The 21979-nt window shown below is 44.1% G+C and overlaps 2 protein-coding genes across 2 annotated transcripts in view; one reads left to right on the forward strand and one right to left on the reverse strand.

Annotated features, from left to right (window-relative positions):
* ANKRD42 (ankyrin repeat domain 42) overlaps positions 1 to 6768 on the forward strand; it is a 41342-nt gene extending 34574 nt beyond the window's left edge. The window contains exon 12 of the mRNA XM_058186298.1: positions 564 to 6768. Within this exon, the coding sequence (XP_058042281.1) occupies positions 564 to 710 (147 nt within the window). The 3' untranslated portion in view covers positions 711 to 6768. The remainder of the gene's footprint in view (positions 1 to 563) is intronic.
* A 182-nt stretch (positions 6769 to 6950) lies between these two features.
* CCDC90B (coiled-coil domain containing 90B) lies at positions 6951 to 20557 on the reverse strand. Its single transcript, XM_058186302.1, has 9 exons — positions 20415 to 20557; positions 18468 to 18587; positions 17098 to 17201; positions 16275 to 16376; positions 15928 to 15969; positions 12608 to 12679; positions 12019 to 12072; positions 10028 to 10142; positions 6951 to 8566 (listed from the first exon to the last, which is right to left on the reverse strand). The coding sequence occupies exons 1-9, from the start codon at positions 20491 to 20493 to the stop codon at positions 8511 to 8513; spliced, it is 744 nt and encodes a 247-aa protein (XP_058042285.1). The 5' UTR covers positions 20494 to 20557; the 3' UTR covers positions 6951 to 8510.
* Between the last annotated feature and the right edge of the window lie 1422 nt (positions 20558 to 21979).

A 21979-nucleotide genomic window follows, 5' to 3' on the forward strand; every position in this document is an offset into this window, starting at 1 on the left:
ATTATACCCTAAAGAACCTAAACAGACAATCCATCGTCTGCCGCTTCCCTAGTTAGAAGACCAAATCGCTATCCCCGTTAACTCAGGGATGGGCTGCTGGGGGTTTGGAAGGGTACGGGAGAACCTCTAAGATTCTCTGCAGTTCGGAGAACCCACAAATCCCACAGCTGGCCCCGCCCACCCCACCCCTCCCCTCCCCGGAGTCCCCATGCGGCCGGTTTTGGATGCAGGTAAGTGCAGAGCACACTTGAAGGCTTAGGGAGGGTGAAAAATGGGCCTACCAGAAGTTCGGGCCCGTTTTTGGCCTCTGAAGTCTGGGGAAGCTATTTTTGCCCTCCCAGAGGCTCAAGAAAAGCCTCCAGAGCCCGGGGAGGGCAAAAATGCCCCCCCCTCGTGGCCTAGGTGGCCGACTAGGCCACACCCACCCAGCAACCAGGCAGAGAACCCCTTGCTAAAATGTTTGAAGCCCCACCCCTGCGTCAACTCCTTTTTAAAGCCTCCCTTTCAGTGTCATTTACCACCCGAAGCAGAGAGTGATGTTAATTTCTAACGTCCGCTTGCAGGAATCACTGGAGTTCCTGAAAGAAGAACCTGACTCGGACGCAGCCACCTCCGATTTGCCTAAAGTGAGTTTTGACACCAAGAAAGAGAAGAAAATGAAGAAAAGGCCTCACTTCGGCCCCGGGGGTGTGATTGTAAAAAGATTCTAAGAAAAAGCAAGTAGTAAACAAGTAGTAAACAAAAGCAAGCATTTTACTCCAAAGTAGAATTAAGTTCAGTCGCCTTCCCGTACAATCCTAAGCACGAAAGTAGGTTAACTAACAACGTCACCTCCTTAACTAGTCGAAGCACATCTGTTTGTGCCACCATAAATATATTGCTTGGACAGATGCCGAATTTGAAGGGAAAAGGGTAACGTGTAAGTTGTCAGTATGCATGGGTCCACCTGTTGGAACTTAAGCGACATCTAAATTTGCACGGCTTTTGATTTAAAGAGGCACTTGACGGGCCCCCGTAGCCTAAATCTCCTTCCTCCTTCAAATCCAGATTAACCCTGACTTGTCGATCGTCAGTTGTGTGCAACCTTTTTAAACGTGAAACAGCGCAGCCCTCAGAATGAAATTCTAGCAATTTTGGGGATCGTGGATTTAACCCCTTTTGGGGTTCCTGAAATTTGGAGAGGCCGCCTCCGAACCGGGTTGCCAGTATGGATCAGGGTTTTAAAATGCGCCACTAATTACGACACACCGGCTTGTTATTAAAGACTAATTTTTTTAAAAAAAGGAAATATATGATGTTTATGTTGCCCCCTTAGCCAAGGCTCAGTGAAATTTCTACTGTACGATGAAGATGCTAATAAACTGAACAGTTTAATATGAGTGATGCATCTGTTTTTTTTTTTACATCGGCAAGTCCAAGAGTTCCAGCCGAGATGGTCAAATTTTTCTTCTACATGGTGAAACTTCTTTAAAAAAAAAAAGGGGGGGGGGAGGAATGGCTCAGGCCATGGTGGCTCAGGCTGTAAGATAGCTGTTATTAAAACACAGCTGCCTGCAATTATTGCAGGTTCTAGTCCCACCAGGCCCAAGGTTGACTCAGCCTTCCATCCTTTATAAGGTAGGTAAAATGAGGACCCAGATTGTTGGGGGGGGGCAATAAGTTGACTTTGTAATTATACAAATAGAATGAGACTGTTGCCTTACACACTGTAAGCCACCCTGAGTCTTCGGAGAAGGGTGGGATATAAATGTAAATTAAAAAAAAAAAAGGGTTTACAAGAATTCAAAGAAATTGTTGAAGGCCATCTTGGTGACATTAGATCTGTTGGTTTACTGTTGTGGCCTGTCGGTTGCCAGCCCCTCCAGCAGCCAAATCAGATGAGGCGGCAGCAATTTAGGAGTCACGGTCAGCATCAAAGCAACCTGAGAGCTCCAAGGGGGAAGAGGGAATGGAGCTGGCAGAGAGAGAGAGAGAGAGAGACAGATGTGGAGCCTGGGCTGTCCGTCAGCCCTCAGATGGAGAGTCAACAGCCCCCAGATCTGGAGATGGCTGATGAGGAAGAGGAGGAACAGCTGGGTCCAGTGCCTGATGCGTGGATGAGCAGAAGGCAGAGGAGAGGAGAACAGTGGAAATCTATTGGCCGGTCCTTGGGATAGAAGAGCCACCGCTGCTAACGAAGCCACACCAGTGGTGGGATTCAACCAGTTTGCATCTATTCGGGAGAACCGGTTGTTGGAAGAAATCTTATTTTGTTTTTTTTTCCACTTTCCAGGGCTAATCCTGTAAGGAAGGCAGGAAGGAAACGTTCTGGTGTTGTTTCTAGCCTAATCTTTATTGCCATGCTTACAGAAACAGCCTCTCTTTAACCTTTATTACATTGTAACAGCTGAGGTGAAGCACCCATCGACGTGAATGACATTGAGTTGGCCACACCCACATGGTCACATGACCACCGAGCCAAGCCTACCCAGCTGGTCATTAGGGCAGAGAACCGGTTGTTAGATTATTTGGCGACCCCCAGGGGGAGGGCCTTCTCTGTGGGGGCTCCTGCCCTTTGGAAAGAGTTGCCTCCGGGGTTGCGCCAACTCCCCGACCTCCGGTCTTTTAAACGCGAGCTCAAGACCTTTCTATTCCACCGTGCGGGGCTAGCCTAAATGAAATTTTAAATGGGGGTTTTATGATGGTTTTATCTTAGTTTTAATCTTATTTGGCCAAATTTTAGAATCAGTTTTTTAATATGTTTTTAATTTTTGTTTATGTTTATGCTGTTTTACTTTGGCTGTAAACCGCCCTGAGTCCTTCGGGAGAAGGGCGGTATAAAAATTGAATAAATAAATAAATAAATAAATAAATAAATTTGAATCCCACCACTGAGCCACTCCCTAGTTCTGGGGATAAAAGGCAGTAGGTGGAGATGAATACGTGTGGCAGACTTCACTGCCAGACGGACTTGTTAGCCTGCAGTGAGAGAAACGTTTTTCCAGGGCTGCTAGCGCTCCTAATAAAGAGAATATTTATTTAACTACAAAGGGTTTGTCGTGTTTGGGAGCCGGGTCAGAACATTTACAAAGCGTAAAGAAGGGACTGAACAATTAAGCAACTCTGGAAATTTGCAGCCAAGTAGAAAATCCAGAGGTGAACTCCAGGAGGCAGCAGATACCTGATATTAAAAAAAGAGGCATTCCCTTCCAAGAATTTCAGTTTATAAAATTTAAAGCCACAAGAATTATTTCTGAATAAATACAGCTTCCTTGTGCTTTGGGGGCTTCTGTCCCAACCCACTTGCCTTCAACGTATCGAAGTAAAAAAAAAAATCAATTATTTCTCCAACATCTGGAAAGCAGAAGGTAAAGAAGACAAGACCGTTTGATAGAAGTACAAAACACAGCACGGCAATTTTTTAAAACAAGAGCGTTCTCTCTGATGCACGTATTTGAGAGAACTGGGGAATAAACCAGCTGGTGACGCGAACTTAAATCTTCCCTTCGCAAAGGAAAACATCTGGCAGCTTTAAGCACCCTGCGGTTTTTTTTTTTAAGACAACGCAAGATAAATTGCAGAAAATACAGCTCTCGAAAGGCAGGTTTATGTTTCCTGTGAATTAATGTGGCATTTCTATAATAATAATAATAATAATAATAATAATAATAATAATAATAATAATAATAATAATAATAATAATAATAATAATAATAATAATAATAATAATAATAATAATAAACAACTTGTGTCACAACTACCATCTGCCTGTAGCAAAGAACTGGTGGGATCGTAAACCTGAAAAAGTGATTGAAAATGAGCATGCAAAACTACTGTGGGATTTCCGAATAAAAACTGATAAAGTTTTGGAACATAATACCCCGGATATCACGATTGTGGAAAAGAAAAAAGTGTGGATAGTCGACATTGCTATACCTGGTGACAGCAGAATCGATGAGAAACAACTTGAAAAAGTCACCAGATATCAAGATTTGAGAATCGAATTGCAGAGACTCTGGCATAAACCAGTGCAGGTGGTTCCAGTGGTACTCGGCACACTGGGAGCGGTGCCTAAAGACCTAGGCAAGCACTTAAAAGCAATTGGCCCTGACAAGATCACCATTGGTCAGCTGCAGAAGGCCACCTTACTGGGATCTGCTCGCATAATTCACCGATACATCACGCAGTCCTAAATGCTTGGGAAGTGTTCGACTAGTGATCTGTGATACGAAATCCAGCATAGTTATCTCGTTTGCTGTGTATACTGTCATTTTGTGTAAATAATAATAATAATAACAACAACAACAACAACAACAACAACGATGATGATAAAAATCCTTCCTTCCTCTCAACTCACATCAGAGCTTCTAAAACTCCGTCTTTTCAATGTAGTATCTCAATATTCTGGATAAACAAATTGGGAAACGTCTCTACAATCTAGAGCAGATTAAATCGGAGACAAGGTGTATAAAACACAGTATCCCTAGTAAGGCTCCATACTGTCCAGATACCCACCAACCTCTTAACTAACTGGTGATGGGCATGTTGCCCTCCACATGATATTGAAAACCAGCCCTTGTCAATAGTTGTACGTCAGGGGCCCCCAACCCTCGGTCTGTGAACCAGCACTGGTCCGTGGCACCCCAGAAGCTGCCCATCTGTGCATGGACGGGATGCAGGCAGCACGTGAAACCACGCCCCCCCACTGGTCCACGGAAAAACCTCTCTCCACGGAACTGGTCCTTGGTGCCCCAAAGTTTGGGGGCCACTGTTGTACGTAATGTGGATGCACCATTTTATGTAAACCACCCATTGGTTTAACTCAGGGGTGTCAAACTCAAGGCCCGTGGCCCGCATCCAGACCACGATGTGGTCAAATCCGGCCCATCGAGCAATCCTGGAAAAATGTAAGGGGTGGCCCCATGTCTATCCGCATGGCTTTGGCCCAGTCTAGTCGTGTGGCTTCAGCCAGGTCTACCCAATGCAACAAGGAAACATGCCAGCAGTTTGAGGAGTGGTGTCAAGTTGGCCACGCCCACACAGTGGGCCACACCCAATGAGTGGCATCATGCTGGCCACACCTACCAAGCTGGCCATGCCTGCCCAGCGCCCCCAAGGTCAACCACAACCCTGATGCGGCCCTCAATGAAAGTTGAGTTTGATATCCCTGGTTTAACTAATCCAATTCTATCGTTCAAACCTAACCTCCCGTGTGGCTTATGTACCGTTGGGAGAAAGGTGTTTCAAAAATACAATCGATTTTCTTTTGACACACCCTTCCCGCTACGATGGAGCCATAACTTTGCAGCTTTTCTGCATGGGGGGCGGGGGGGGGGGGTTTAACCTCCTGCATGGTCAAGGCATCCATTTCAAGCCCAGCTCATTGTTTTTGGAATGTGTCAATGGCTACCTGGAAATTTAGCGCCGTCCTCGAGTTGGCAAAAAGTTCTGAAAAATCAGACTGCCAGCTGCTGTAGTCTATAAACCAGCGGTTCTCAACCTGTGGGTCGCGACCCCGTTGGGGGTCGAATGACGATTTGCCAGGGGTTGCCTAAGACCATCGGAAATATGGGAACTATACTTGCGAGTCGAAGAATCGCGCTCCAATGGTTGACTCCACGAGCCAGCTGCAGGCTCTTCAAATCGCTAGCCGAATTCGGCTTCAGGCGCGATGAATTAAAAAAGAGAGAAATCTTTGCTCTGATGTCTCCCTCTCAAGCCAGCTGCAATCACTCCCAATCGCTAGCCTAATCTGGCTTCAGGCGCGATAAACTTAATAGGGGAGGAGTCTCCACTTTAATGCCTCCGTCCTCAAGGCAATCGCAAGCAGTTCAGATCGCTAGCCAATACGCCTTCAGGCACGATAAATTCAAAATGAAAATAATTTTACGGTTGGGGTTGCCACATCGTGGGGAATTGTATTAAAGGGGTCGCAGCACTATAAATGTTGAGAACCACTGCTATAAACCATAGATTTATGGTTTCATGTATTGCGTACCCTTTTTCCCTGAAAATAAGACTCAACCGGAAAATAAGTCCTAGCGTGATTTTTCAGGATGCTTGTAAGCCCTACCCCCAAAATAAGCCCCCGTTAAAATTGTCAGCCAGATGGGTACATTTAGTACCGTATTTCCCCCAAAATAAGACTTAACCAGAAAATAAGCCTTAAATGCATCTTTTGGAGCAAAAATTGATATAAGGCCTGGTCTTATTTTCAGGGAAACATGGTAATAGCAATAGCACTGAGACTTGTATACTGCTTCACAGTGCTTTCCAGCCCTCTCCAAGCAGGTTTACAGAGTCAGCCTATTTCCCACCCCCCAAACAATCTGGCTCCTCATTTTACCGACCTCGGAAGGATGGAAGGCTGAGTCAACCGGTGAGAATTGAACTTGCAGTGGGCAGAATCAGCTTGCAATACCACATTCTAACCACTGTGCCACCACGGCTCAAGACTCATTTGATAAGATACGGCTAACAAGAGCCAGAGTAACCTGTTCAGTTTGTAAGCGAGTCATGTGGATTTACCGGCAGGTGTTTTGACTTCCCCGAACCAGCCAATTGGCTAAAGTGAATCCAATCCTTGATAAGAGAATAATAATCCAGTAAGAGATTCGCAGATTAACAAATGCACTCAGTAGCAACTTCTACCGGATGACCACAAAAGAAAATTCAAAGAAGTTGTCTCAAATCAGTCTGAAATCGTTCTGGCATTCCTTCTTCCATAATTACGAACAGCCCTAAGCTAAATTTTAAAAGGCACCTTGTTTTATTTTGTGCTTACCTGAAAAAGCCCAAAATTTAGTGATAAAGCACCCCAAAGACCCAAAAGGTCCCAGAGTTAGTTTCAGCCAACAACTGGTAGAGAACAGAACTAAAGGGTATCTTAGATTAGTGTTTCTCAGCCTTAGCAATTTTAAGATGAGCGAACTTCAACTCCCAGAATTCCCCATGGCTGGCTGGGGAATTCTGGGAGTTGAAGTCCGCTCATTTTAAAGTTGCTAAGGCTGAGAAACACTGCCCCAGTTCTCTCCGCCTTTTCTAAAACTATTTAATATTTAATTTTTCTGTCACATATCTCCTGTCAGCCTCCACTCCAAACTTCGTATCTCTTTGTACTCCTTATATTCAGTTGTTAGATAGTGTGGGATTGTATTTCTAATGCTATTGGATTCAAGTTAAGTAGAGAGGGGCCTTTAAGAGTGTCGGTCTGACATAATTAAGGTGGAAGGGGAGATTAATGTTTTGAATTCAACAGGAATGTTTGAGCGCGAACTCTAACGGACATTGCATTCCTGATATGATTGACAACCAGAGACCTGCGGAAGATTACCACGGGACCCCGGGAAGGAGCTGGCATTGGACCAGACCTGATGACCTTTTGGGAAAGAGGAGGGAGGAATAGGGTGATACGGATTGTTAGCCATATTTTGTCTCAGATCCAACTTAGCTCTGCTGCTATCCAGATGTAACTAGTAAAAGTACTTTTCTTTATTTGCAAATGAAGTCAAGGTGTATTCTTTCCTGGTTATAATCAGAGGCAGCCTGACATCTCCCCTATCACGGCTTATAGTCTCTTCAGATGCTTGTCTCTCACGTCCCAGAATTCCCAGCAAAAGTCAAGGTGGTTAAGAGAATTCTGGGAGTTGAAGTCCATGCATTTGGAAGCAGCCCAGGTTAAGGGAACGCCAGGTTAGAGCGGCTGCTTTGCAATCCTGAGAACAGCGACGTAGAAAGGGCCTAGATTTCCAATCTACAATGGAATATAAGTAGCGTTACTGAAAAAACAGCAACAACCCTGCAATACATTCAGTCACCTTAAACCAGGATAAAGCAGTTTTTGAGCATTCTCTGTTGGTTGGTTTTTGTCGTGCCAAGACACGATCTCTAGTGCCGTTATATACGAGACACAATCTCTAGTGCCGTTATATACGAGACACGATCTCTAGTGCCGTTATATATGAGGGCACGAGGACATCGGATGAAAAGAAATTTCTCCACCAGCAGCAGCTCTTAGCTTGGAAAGACGCTCGTGCACGAAAACCAGCGTTCTGTTGTTGTCACCTTCCAGATACATTAGGAGTGCAACTGAAAATTGGCAGCCAATCCGAATTCTCAAAGCTACGGTCCCAACTCTCCACTGCAGCGGAGAGAAAAGATTCAACCCAAAAAGATGACGGCCAAGAGGATCAGGCTGGAGAAGAGAAAACCAGCTGCAGGACATGACACGATTAGCTGGTTGCAGGTTTTGGATCAACCGGTATATTTTCAACTCCCTTTTCTAGGTTTTCAACCTCCAGAGATCTCTTGGGCTCCAGTAGATCACCCTCTACAACTCTTCAACCGGGCACAAATTGTTTGAGCTGTTTCTATCCAGAGTGACGGAGGATGAAAAACATCACTGGACGATGAAAAAAATGCGGAAAACATCAGCCCGAAGATGTTATCTCAGATATGTCGGAGGTGCCCAATGAGGAATGTTTTTGCTCTGCCCTCTTTCCCCCCCCCCCCCGCCTCCATCGGTGAGTTTCTTATTTCCAAAATCGATAAAATCCCAAAGCAATGGCAAGGCAAGTGAAAACAGAAGCTGAAATTTAAACAAGAAGAAAAAAAAATAGTGAACCGTTTTGGGTTAAAAAGTTTCATGCAATTTGTCTTCACCATTTAAACACAGTAACACAGAGTTGGAAGAGACCTGGTAGGTCATCTAGTCCAACCCTCTGCTCAAGCAGGAGGCCCTACACCCATGATGACAAACCTATGGCATGCGTGCCAGAGGTAGCATGCAGCGCTCTCTCTGATGGCACACGAACCATCGCCCCAGTTCAGTTCCTCTGCGTATGTGTGCGTGCCTCCTGCTGCCCAGCTGGTCTTTGGGTCTCTGCAACACATGTGTGGGGAGCAGGGTGTGTGCGGGGGATACTACTCCTCCCCCCTAAAAGCGGTGTTATTAGCTAGTTTTAGAAAATACACTTTCTCCAAAAGGGTTTCACAATTTTGGCCACTACCGTAAATGCCTACACAGAGCCTGTTAGCAGCACAGGAGCTCAGTCCAGGGAAAAATTTGTGAGAAGATCTCAAAGGTGTTTTTTCGAAAGGCAACCAGACTATTTTTGAGAAGAAGAAGAGGAAAAGGAGGAAGGAGGAGGAGGAGGAGGAGAAGAAGAAAAGGAAGAAGAGGAAAAGGAAGAAGAGGAGGAAAAGGAGGAGGAGGAGGAAGAAGAAGAAACGGAAGAAGAGAAAAAGGAAGAAGAAGAAGAAGAGAAAAAGGAAGAAGAGGAAAAGGAAAAGGAAGAAGTAGTTTTGCTTCTCATCCAAGAAGCTTCATCCATTCTGACAGCTCAGAACTAAATCCTTCCATCCTTCAGCCCTCCAGTCAGAACGGATGAAGCTTCTTGGATGAGAAGCGAAACGACTTCTTTTTCCTCAAGGAAAAAAACAGCCCAGTTGTGCCTTTTGAAAAAGCACCTTTGAGACAACAATGACCTGGATGTCTGAGAATCTCCTTAGATGTGTGTGAGAAGGAAAATTAACTCTATTTGACGTAACATGTCACCCTGAGTCCTTCACTCCACTAGACTAGAACATACCTAGTTCCCTCAATCGTTCATGATACGATTTAGCCTCCAGACCCTTTGCCATCTTTTATTAAATTATTAAAGCCAAAGAAAACAGAAAACAAGTGAGGAGTAGTATGAAATGAGAGTAAATAACCAAAAAAGCAATAGCAGTAGCACTTAAAAGGCTTATATACCGCTTCACAGTGCTTTACAGCCCTCTCTAAGTGGCTTACAGAGTCAGCCTCTCGCCCCCAACAATCTGGGTCCTCATTTTACCCACCTCGGAAGGCTGGAAGGCTGAGTCAACCTTGAGCCCCATCAGGATCGAACTGCTGGCAGTCAGCAGAATTAGCCTGCAATACTGCATCCTAACCGCTGCGCCATCACGGCTCTTATCATTCAGCAACTACAGAAAACGCTGTCCGTTTGGTTTCAATTGCTAAGCATTCCACTTTGGGAGGCTGGCTTTTGACGTGCCAGGCACATACCTGCTAAGTACCGGATGGTTTCCAGCTTATTCGACTCCATGAGTGTTTTGAGAGCTGCAATCTCAGCATCTATTTTATTGTTGACTTCCGTCAGGGAGCTGTTGGTGCTGGAATCCTAAAAGGACATGCAGAACATCAACTGGCACCCAAAATGAGCAGGGCAGTGTTGTGACTCGTCCTCCCTCCTCTCCTCAGCCAGGCCCCTCCCGTCTCCAACCGGGCCTGTTATCAGACTCTGAGTCTGATAATGAAGATGAACGGCCTGTCATGCCTCCAGCCCCCGGCCCTGGCCCCATGCCCAGAGAGGATGCCAGGAGTGAACGAACAAGCCCGATAAACCTCACTCATACGGCGTGTGTTCCTTTGGCTCAACCGTCAGAGGAAGCTAGCCAGGTGCTGGAATTAAGGACAGCAAATCCAGCTGAAGACAATTCAGAGTGGGAGGACCCTCGCTTCTGGAGATCTGAGAGGCGACGCCAGCAGGAGGGGTGGGGCAGGCCTGGATAAATGCTGAGTCATGGAGCCACACCCCACAGCCTATATAAAGGTCCTGCTTTTGGCATTCCAACCCTGAGTCAAGCAAAGTCTTATCGCTGAAGTCACAACTTGGACTCCTGCCTGCCCTGATAAACCTCGAAGGGACTTGGCAAGTTGCAGAGGCTTCGTTGCCAAGTCTGCCACGGACTTTCTTGACTCGTGCGTCGGAGTGGGAGTGGGACACGACAGGCAGTTTGCAGAAACAGGCCATTTTCCCCAGGGGTGAAATCTGGCATCATATGCATGCACTGATTCTCTGCGCATGCGCAAACCCTTCTGCACATGCACAGAGGGTTAAAAACAGGTTACTTCCTGGTTTTAATGACAACCGGGCAAGTAGAAAGAGCCTCGAGCCATCATTGCTACCGGCTCAGCCGAACCGGTCCGAACCAGGAGCATTTCACCCCTGACTTTCTCCCTCTGGCTTAGCGTGGTATCAACAAACTTTGTAACAGTAACAGAGTTGGAAGGGACCTTGGAGGTCTTCTAGTCCAACCCCCTGCTCAAGCAGGAAACCCTATACTATTCTGGACAAATGCTTGTCCAATCTCTTCTTAAAAACCTCCAGTGATGGAGGTAAGTTGTTCGAATGGTGCGGTGGCCTAGGGGTGGAGCTCTCGCCTCACAATCAGGAGGCTGTGAGTTCGATCCTAGGTAGAGGCACATATTTCTCTCTCTGGGCACAATGAGAATATATCTGCTGAACAAAACAGGAAGAGCATCCGGCCATTAAAACACTCTGCTAGCTCCATTTAGTGGGCGACTCAACCCTGCAAGGAATTATAGGGTCGTTAAATGATGATGATGGAGGTAAATTGTTTCACTGGTTAATTGTTCTGTCAGGAATTTTCTCCTTAGTTCCAGGTTGCTTCTCTCCTTGATTAGTTTCCACCCATTGCTTCTTGTCCTGCCCTCAGGTGCTTTGGAGAATAGCTTGATCTTCTCTTTTTTGTGGCAGCCCCTTATCAGGAATCAACTAATCAAGAATTAACTAACTTTGTAAACCCAGGAAAAGGTTAATTTCTGTTCTGTCGGGTTATTTAAAATTGATGCATTTCCTTCCGTCACGTTACTGCCGTACTTACAAATGTTCAAGTAGCCCTTGACTTACGACCAAAATGGGGAACAGAATTGCCATTGCTAAGCGAGGTGGTTAAATTAAGTGAGTCACGGCCAATTTTACAACCATTTTTTTGGCCATGGTTTTAACAACTACAGTTGTTAAGGGAATCATGAGGTTATTAAGCGAATCCGGCTTCTCCCATTGACTTTGCTTGTTGGAAGCCAGCTGGCAAAGATGCAAATGGCGATTATGTGACCTGCAACCCTTAGATGTCAGTTGCCAAGCATGGCTGACTGGGGAATTCTGGGAATCGAAGTCCACACATCTTCCAGTTGCCCAGGATGAGAAACACTGATCTAGAATCTAGAACAAAAGAGGTTCAAACGCTTACTTTTTTATGAAATTCCGTGGAGGCTTCCATCAGCTTTCTTTCTTGATCTGTAAACTGGAGAATTAGGAAAAAGAACAAAAATTAAAAACAACAACAGGAATACATAATGAAGCTCAAAAAATACAGGTTGTCCTTTGTTTGTTTGTTTGTTTGTTTGTTTACATTTATACCCCGCCCTTCTCCGAAGACTCAGGGCGGCTTACAGTGTATAAGGCAATAGTCTCATTCTATTTGTATATTTTTAACAAAGTCAACTTATTGCCCCCCCAACAATCTGGGTCCTTGACTTACATCTGTTCATTTAATGACTGTTTGAAGTTACAACGGCACTGGAAAACCTTCCCAGCTGGCTTCTGACAAGCAAAGCCCGTGGGGTGAGCCAGATTCACTTAATGACCATGCGATTCACTTAGCGACCAAATGATTTGCTTAACGACCGTGGCAAAAAAAAAAAAAGATAGCAAAATGGGGACAAAGCTCACTTAACAATTGCCTTGCTCAGCAACAGAAATTTGGGCTTCTATTGTGGTTGTAAGTCAAGCACTACTTTTAGGTAAGAAAAAAACACCACCACCACAGAACTACTTACCATATCGGTCACTCGGCTTCTCTCCAAGTTGATGTCCAGCTTGTTTTCAGCTCTGATCTGGTTAGTTTCATTCTTTAAAGAAAAACACACCTCTCTCAATTTTTTGTTGTTGTTGGTTTTTTTTTGTTTTTGTTTACATTTATATCCCGCCCTTCTCCGAAGACTCAGGGCGGCTTACAGTGTGTAAGGCAATAGTCTCATTCTATTTGTATATTTATAAAGTCAACTTATTGCCCCCCCAACAATCTGGGTCCTCATTTTACCTACCTTATAAAGGATGGAAGGCTGAGTCAACCTTGGACCTGGTGGGACTAGAACCTGCAGTAATTGGAGGCAGCTGTGTTTTAATAACAGGCTTCTTACAGCCTGAGGCACACCGCAGCCCTTTTGTTAGTTGCGAAGTCGTGTCCGACCCATCGCGACCCCATGGACAACATTCCTCCAGGCCTTCCTGCCCTCTACCATCCTCTGGAGTCCATTTAAACTCATGCCTACTGCTGAGAAAACAGAAATTTCTTTTTTCCCTGAATTTTCAAGCCTGCTTGCCAATTCGGTTTCTCTTTGGAGATCGTGCTATTCAAAACCCGATTTCAGCAGCTGGTGTGACATGCTCGTTTCCGCTTTCCTACCGCGGCATATTTCGGACTAGCATCTTTATTAAGGCATGGTTTACTCCGCACTGTTGCAGCACGTGGAAGAATGCGACAGGGCTGGGTGGGGGTCTTGCTCAAGGTTTTCCAAAGGCAAAGACAGTTTATGAAGTTGTGGGCAATTAATTTCCCAAATTATCCCAAAGGTGCTTTTTCAAGAGGCAACCGCACTTTCTTGTTTTTTTCTTTTGAAGAGGTTTCGCTTCTCGTCCAAGAAGCTTCTTCAGCTCTGACAGGATGGCAGGGAGTGGAAGGATTTATATTCCTTGCAGACAGCCGGTCATTTGCATCCTTTTAGAGGGTCCTTGAAGCACTTGGGGGTTTATCTGTGTCCTCGGGGTCACCTGAGTGGTGCAAATGGTTCCTGTAGTCTGCCATTTTGTTTTTCTTCTTCTCTGGAAATCCGTTGGTTCTCCCACACCATTCAAAGGGCGTTCATCCCAAATTGTATAGCTCAAAGTCTGCAGAGATTTTCAGTCTTAACTATGACCTGGAAGACTGAGAATCTCTACAGACTTTGAGATATACAATTTGGGATGAACGCCCTTTGAATGGTGTGGGAGTAAGAAGGGATTTCCAGAGGAAAAAGTCGAACCAAAATTACAGGAACCATTTGTGTTGTATTTGCAAAACAACAGCAAGAAGTGAGGCAACGCAGGAGAACCATTAACAGCTCTTTTATTAACAACAACAATTAACTGAGGTGAGCAAGCGAGCAAGCTCTAAACTGACAGCCCTTTTATATTGGAGCTGTCAACAGCTCAGCCAATAGCAGCTCCTTAATTCTCCCGCCGGCTATAGCATCGGCGGTTAACCAATCAACTGCTGGTTACTGGTCACGTGTTCTCCAGCCGAACACAACACACATGATGAAAACAAAAGTTACCAAGACTTTAATCAATAAAATAAAGGAGTCCCTCATCATTTTTTAATTTGTCTTTGTCCTCTGAAAACAAAAGAACTGGTAGTATTACATACAGTTAGGATATAAAGGAAAACATTCACTGCTTTTCTCCTTTGTATACAGGTATACACTGGTCCTGGAACAAAGAGAGAATTCAGCCAGTATCTTGCTTGGGTTGCTTGGGTTTATTAATGCTTTCCCAAGGGACTGCCTGCATCTAAATTACCCATCTTGGTCCTCAGCAACCTGTTACACTCATGTACAGAATAACAATCTTATCTCTTCCTCCTCCTCTGAGAACTGATCAGAAACCATCTCCTGCTGATGCACTGTGGCTGGTTTAGCAGCTGCAGCAGTGCTGAAAGGCTTCCTTATTTCAGAAGCCGAGTTAGCAGACAGTTCTGAGGCTTGAGCCTCATCTATTGCAGTTTGAAAAGTGATATCTGTTCTGGCCAGTAGGCGGCGCTGCAATTCGATATCCCTGATACCACAAATAAATTGATCCAGAAGGATATCCTCCAGGTCACTAAACTCACAATAAAGGGATAACAGATAAACCTCCAAGTGGCCTCAACGACTCTCTAAAAAGGATGCCAATGACCAGCTGCCTGCAAGGAGTATAAATCCTTCCATTCCCCACCATCCTGTCGGAGCTGAAGAAGCTTCTTGAATGAGAAGCGAAACGCCTTCAAAAGAAAAAACCAGAAAGTCCAGTTGCCTCCTGAAAAAAGCACCTTTGGGACAACCATGACCTGGATGATGGAGAATCTGTATAGAATTTCCCCAAAGAGTCAATATAAGACACTTCTGCAGCAAACCTAAGAGGACCAGGTTTTCTTGAATTGAAAAAGTTCTGATAAAAGAGAATATTTGTAGCTTGGGGTTGAAATGAGAGGTATCGTCTTTTTTGGATTATATGACGTACTTTTTTTGTCTCCCAAAAGGGGGCAAAAATGTCTGTGCATCTTATAGACCAAATATTGCCGAAGCCATGCCCACCCGCCATTTTTTGGGTTCCACACGCCCTGTTTTCGGGCCTTTTTTCAGCCTTTTTTGGCCATTTTCAAGGCTTTTTTTGGCCTGTTTTCAAGGCTTTTTCAGCCCGTTTTGGGGGCTTGTTTGACCTGTTTTGGGGGCTTTTGGGGGATCATTTTTGAAGCTTGTGGGGGGCTGTTTTTGAGGGTTTTTTGCGGTCACTTTTTGGGCTTTTTTTCTGACTGTTTTTGAGGCCCGCTTTTTCAAAAAAAATTGGACCAAAAAAGCCTCAAAAATGGGTCCCCAAAGCCTCGAAAACAGCCCCAAAAAACCCTCGAAAATGGGCCAAAAACGCCCCCAAAACAGGCTGAAAAAAGCCCCCAAAACAGGTTGAATAAAGCCTTGGAAATGGGCCAGAAAAAGACTGGGAAAGGCCCAAAAATAGGCCCCAAAAAAGCTAGGCCAAAAACTTTTTGTTGTTGTTTTCCTCTTCTAAATTTAGGTGCGTCTTATAGTCCGAAAGATACGGTACTTGTTACTCTCTGAGCTTGGTGTTTTTTCTTTCTTTCTTGCAGCTGTTTTATTAGCCATACTAGGTAACATCCTCAATGCTAGCGATGATGTTACCTAGAGTTTGGCTAATGAAACATCTGCAAGAAAGAAAGGAAAAAAAACCAAGCTCAGAGAGTACCAAAGACACCACATTGAAAAGATCGTCCGCAATTATTTTTAAAAGCAGGTTTAAGCTCCATCCTAAATGAACACTCCTTGGCGGTTCCTGGTCGACTTACCATTAGTTGCTGTTTAACTTGATCCAATTCAATTTTCATTTTCTAAGGAAGAGAGGAAGAAAGCAGAGAAACAGCGGATGGTATAAAAGGAGCCACAACAGCAAAATATGCATGTTAAACTTTCACAGCCATAACTTTCATTGACATATCTGAGCCCTGACGCAGTGGCTTTTTAAGGGCCACAACCAGCCATCCTATGCAGGCCCCCACGAGCTCCAGTTTGGGACTGAATTTGAAACACTGCACCTAACCTATAAAATCTGAAAAATGTCAAATTTGCAGAAAACCTTCACAAGCTAAACAAATATGGCTCAGGGCAGGTTTTTGGTTTTTTTTGGAAATAATACCTCGTTTTCTGCTCTCAAATTGGCAAATTCGCTCTTCTCAAGAATGACCATATCCTTGCGAATGGAATCCAGGTGAAACATGATCTGCTGCAAAGTTATTTCCTAAAACATAAAGCAAAAATACACACAATACACACACAAATGTTCAAGGCATCTTAAATATTCCTTGTTTTCCGACGGGACATTTAATTTATGAGATGGGAACATGTCGGAAGAATGTTCTGTGTAATGACACAACACATTGTATTGAACATTTTGGGGAAATAGTGGCAAATTTCATAACACTATCTGTACCTTATATATGCATATAGACAGGCATATACATGCACATTCTTTTTAAGGCACATATCTAGTCTAGTTAGATCTCAAAATGTTTTGCACAGGTCATCTCACTGCCAAAAGTGTAACAATTCAGATGTTCTGTTTGGAGTGGAAAGACCAAGGTTCAAGTCTGCCCTGAGCTAACCCACAGTATGATTTAGGATCAATCGCTTTCTCTTGGGGCCGATGATAGCTTGGGTCTCAAGATCCAAGAACCGCACGACGGGGTGAGCTCCTGCCTGCCTAGTAGTTTGGAAGCATGCAGATGCAAGTAGATAAATAGGTACCATTTCAGTGGGAGTCAAATGTAAGCAGATAAATAGGTACCATTTCAATGCGTTCTCTGTGCCTTGGCATATAATCATGCTGGCCACGTGATTCACTGAGCCATCTTGTTTAACAACAGAAGTTCTGGTTGCAATCGTGGTTGTAAATCGAGGATTGCTTATATGAATGGCCATAAAAAGTGATGCAACCGAGGAATAGCCATCGGTTGGGTTACCTGTTGGGCTTGCGTCACCATATCCTTGTAGACGGTATCCAGGCTGACCGCCGACAAACTCATTAATGCCGAGACAACCGTTTCAGCCTGTTCTTTTGCAAATCCTGTGGAGTATATAAAGTAGACCATAATCTAGCGCAGGGGTGGCAAAACTCAATTTCATTGAAGGCTGCATCAGGGCTGTGGCTGAGCTTGGGGGCCCGGTGGGTGTGGCCGACTGGGTGGGTGTGGCCAGCTTGACATTCACTGGGTGTGGCCAGCTGGGTGGGCGTGGCCAGCTTGACGCCACTCCCCAAATTGCTGGAATATTTCCTCTTCGCATTGGGTAGACCGGGCCGAAGTGACGCAGGTTGGCCACTTACATTTTTGAGGATGGTCTTGCAGGCCGGATCCCACCAAATCCTTGAGTTTGGGCCTCGCTGGCGAGATCCAACCGCATCCTTGAGTTTGGGCCTTGAGTTTGACACCCCTGGTCTAGTGAATTCAGAGCTCGTGTTAACCAGTTGAAAATCAGATCTCCATTTTTTCCCCCTTATCCTTCTAGTAATCCATAAGGTTTCATGCTGTTTGTTCTCAGAGCCATCTTCACGTTTGTAAGGGAGTGGGTGGCAATACCGCAGAGACCTCATTAAGGCTTGGAAGCTAAGCAGGGTCAGGACAGGTTTAGGATTTGGATGGGAAGCAACCAAGGAATCCCAGGATGAGTTAGACAAGAAAGTTAAAAACAAGAAAGCTGAGAAACATTCTAGAAGACAACGTTGGGAAACCAAGTCCATGATACTGACAAGAATGCTGCAGAGGTAGTCCTTGACTTACAACAGTTCGTTTAGTGACTGCTCGAATTTACAACAGCACTGAACAAGTGGCTTATGGTCGTTTTTCACACTTTTGATTGTTGTAGTAGCGTCCTCACAATCACTTGATGACAATTCAGACCTCTGCAGGATCCCCGCAATTACACCATCAAAATTTGGACGCTTGGCAAATGACTCCTATTTATGACCATCGCACTGTCCCGGAGTCATGTGATCCCCTTTTGCGACCTTCTGACATGCAAAGTCCATGGGGGGAAGCCAGATTCACTTAACGACGGGCTTACTAACGTCACAACTGTAGTGATTCACTTAACAGCAGTAGCAAGAAAGGTCGTAAAAGGGGGAGGGGAAATTCAACAAATGTCTCTGTTAACAATAGAAACTTGGGGCTCCATTGTGGTCGTAAGTCGAGGACTACCTGTATAAGTAAGAGCTATTGGAGGAAAGCTCTCTTAATTTAATTTAAATTAATTTTGTTTTACGAGGTGCAGAGACAATGAAGTAAAGTAAACTAAACTAAACTTAAGACACTTTTCGCTGGAGATGTTTGCTCACCGTGGGCTTCTAGATCTCGCACCAGACGATGGGTGTCGAAGGTGAGTTTCCGTTGTTCCAGCGGAGTAATTTCGACTCTTCTCATATCGTATGACTGCACTGAGGCCGAAGAAGCAAAACCTGAGAAGGGCGATACGGTTGAATTGTCTGCTTGTGTCAAATAAGATTCGGTCTCATCTTCTAAGGCCAGGTTTCCTAACGCCCTCGTGACGTCTCGCCTGGATTACTGCAACGCTCTCTACATGGGGCTCCCCTTGAAGGGCATCCGGAGACTGCAGTTAGTTCAGAATGCGGCTGCGCGGGTTATAGAGGGAGCCCCTCGTGGCTCCCGTATGACACCTATCCTGCGCAGGCTGCACTGGCTACCTGTGGCCTTCCGGGTGCGCTTCAAGGTTTTGGTAACCACCTTTAAAGCGCTCCATGGCATAGGGCCGGGCTACTTACGGGACCGCCTACTGCTACCGAATGCCTCTCACCGACCCGTGCGCTCTCACAGGGAGGGACTCCTCAGGGTGCCGTCAGCGAGACAGTGTCGTCTGGCGACGCCCAGGGGAAAGGCCTTCTCTGTGGGGGCTCCCACCCTCTGGAACGAACTCCCCCCAGGACTCCGTCAACTTCCGGACCTCTGAACCTTCCGTCGCAAGCTTAAAACACATCTTTTTATCTGTGCAGGACTGGACTAGATTTTAAACTTATAGGGGTTTTAAATTGGTTTTAATATTTATATTATTTTTTAAGAATTTGGCTTTTAGAATAAGTTTTTTAATGGTTATCTTAATTTGTACATAAATGTTTTTATCTGCCTGTGAACCGCCCTGAGTCCTTCGGGAGATAGGGCGGTATACAAATATGAATAAACTAAACTAAACTAAACTAAACTAAACTAAACTAAACTAAACTAAACTAAACTAAACTAAACTAAACTGAACTTTAAGGTGTGTGGACTTCAACTCCCAGAATTCCCCAGCCAGCGTCTCCACGGTGGAGTTTCCGTGACTCTTTGAGCCAAAATGAAAAAAGCCAATTGGGGTGATTACCCTGAGAGGTGAACTGCACCAACACACCTCTGTCTCTTCTTGCATTTATATACGCACATACATATAGTATTTCTATATATATTTGTTGCCTTTCAATATATACTGTAGATCGATCGATCGATCAGGATAATCAAAATCAAAATCGAGGTGGAAGGGACCTTGGAGGTCTTCTAGTCCAGCCCCCTGCTCAAGCAGGAGATCCTATATCATTTAGACAGACAGACAGACAGATCAGGATAGTATTATCTATCTATCTGTATGATAGATAGATGATAGCTAGATAGATAGATCAGGATAATCAGATTAGAGGGGGAAGGGACCTTGGAGATCTTCTAGTCCAGCTCCCTGCTCAAGCAGGAGGTCCTATATCATTTAGATAGATCGATAGATAGATCGATAGATAGATATGATCGATAGATAGATAGGTAGATAGGATAGATATACAATTAAAACAACATATTTAAAACATAGCAGATTAAAAAAGGCTGATAATTAAAAATTTAGATTTTAAAATTAAAATAACTAAAGACCTACATACAAACACCCGCGAAAACCTCAGAAAACATCTATATATCTGTATATACAGAGAGAGAGAGAGAGAGAGAGAGAGAGAGAGAAACAACGAAGCACGAACTCAGTGCAAACTAATATATATCTAAACTGAGTTTTTTTTTAAAAAAGTAGTTTTAACACAGGTCTGATTCTGTTTCAGTAGGTTGGGTTCATCTCAGGCGTCACATTTCAGACTATTTCTCGAGATATAATTCGGAGAAATTAGCAAGCCGAAGAGCCACCCAGTTTGAGGCTTATAAACCCAGGGGAAAACCCACAGCCTTTTTCTCGGTTTCCCATCAGATTGCAAGCGAAGCCTTTTTCCTGGTTTAAGAGACTTAAAAAAAAGTTGTCTCACCTCTGAACCGCCTAGAAAAGCGGTGGGTGTCCCGCAACAACAGACTCGCAACAACCCTCGAAGTTCTCATTTGCAACATCTTCCCACCGCCTTCTTGCTGGGAAAGCAGAATTTACACCCAAAGCAAGTTTTTTTTTTTTTAAAAAAAAGTGGCTTCCGGTCTGGAATCCCGTGGCTCTCTGGGAAATGTCGTTTTTATTGGACCGGCGTTCTTCTCAAGGCACGACGGGAAATGTATGCCGAGCGGAAACTGAGGCGTTAGCTTAAAAAGTCCCGACCGCTAGATGGCAGCCAAGAGCCAACGCGTTCTAATTTAATACTTCTCTAACTTATAGTGTGAAGTAATAGAATATATGGAGGTGTAAAGCATAATTTTGCATTTATTTATTTATTTATTTATTTATTTATTTATTTATTTATTTATTTATTTATTTGCTTACTTACTTACTTATTTACTATTTACTAAATACAAACTATTTACTAAATCTGCACTACTATTAATCTTCTCATCGTTCCCATCACCCATCTCTTTCCACTTATGACTGTATGACTGTAACTTTGTTGCTGGCAATCCTTATGATTTATATTGATATATTGACCATCATTTATGTTGTAAATGTTGTACCCTGATGAAGATATCTTTTCTTTTATGTACACTGAGAGAGTATGCACCAAGACAAATTCCTTGTGTGTCCAATCACACTTGGGCAATAAAAATTCTATTCTATTCTATTATTTATTTATTTAGTCATGGTTACCTAGTACAGGGGTCTGCAACCTTGGCCACTTTAAGAAGTGCACAAAAGTGCCTACCGTTCCTGTCCTATTGTTTTCTTTCATTACATGTGCTTGTATATAATGTTGTGACAAAAATAAATTAAAAAAAAGAATAGAATAGAATGATTCTATTAATTATTATTAATGATTCTGTAATGACTACTTCAGCTTCAATCGCAATATTACAAGAGCAAAAAATAGATTCAAGCTAAATGTCAACCGCTTCAAACTTGATTGCAGAAAATATGACTTCTGTAACAGAGTTGTTAATGCTTGGAACTCATTACCTGACTCCATAGTCTCTACTCAAAATCCCAAAATCTTCAACCAAAAACTGTCTACTATTGACCTCACCCCATTCCTAAAAGGACTATAAGGGGCGTGCATAAGAGCACAATAGTGCCTACCGTTCCTGTCCTATTGTTCTGTAGGAAGTTAGCAACCACCCCCCTCCTAGAAGAATGAAATATTTTAGAAAATATTTAAAAAGGCAAAATATATTTCCCTGGATGAGAAATGGAGAAACATGTTTTAAAGACAAAGCAGCTTCCTGACCCCCCCCCACCTGTGTCAATGGGCCATTAAAGCCTCAGCCAAGCTCACTCATTTCCCCCCCACCTTTGTCAATGGGTCAAAGGTAGAAACTCATTCTCCCCACCTTTGTGGGCAATTAAGGCTTCAGCCAAGCTCACTCAATCCCCCCACCTTTGTCAATGGACCATCATTTGCAACACAATAGGACTCATCTAGCAACAGAAACTCACCACATGGCAAGGCTCAAGCAAGCT

This window comes from Ahaetulla prasina, chromosome 5 (assembly GCF_028640845.1).
Source record: "Ahaetulla prasina isolate Xishuangbanna chromosome 5, ASM2864084v1, whole genome shotgun sequence".
NCBI lineage: Eukaryota > Metazoa > Chordata > Lepidosauria > Squamata > Colubridae > Ahaetulla > Ahaetulla prasina.

Excerpts from the sequence above, each read along its gene's own strand:
- CCDC90B (XM_058186302.1), bottom strand. The coding sequence starts at position 20,493 with ATGTTGCAAATGAGAACTTCGAGGGTTGTTGCGAGTCTGTTGTTGCGG. Across the intron at positions 17,202-18,467 it reads GCGAGATCTAGAAGCCCACG|GATTTGCAAAAGAACAGGCT; the intron begins GTGAGCAAACAT and ends TATACTCCACAG. Across the intron at positions 8,567-10,027 it reads AACCATCCGGTACTTAGCAG|CTTCTGTTTTCACTTGCCTT; the intron begins GTATGTGCCTGG and ends TTTAAATTTCAG.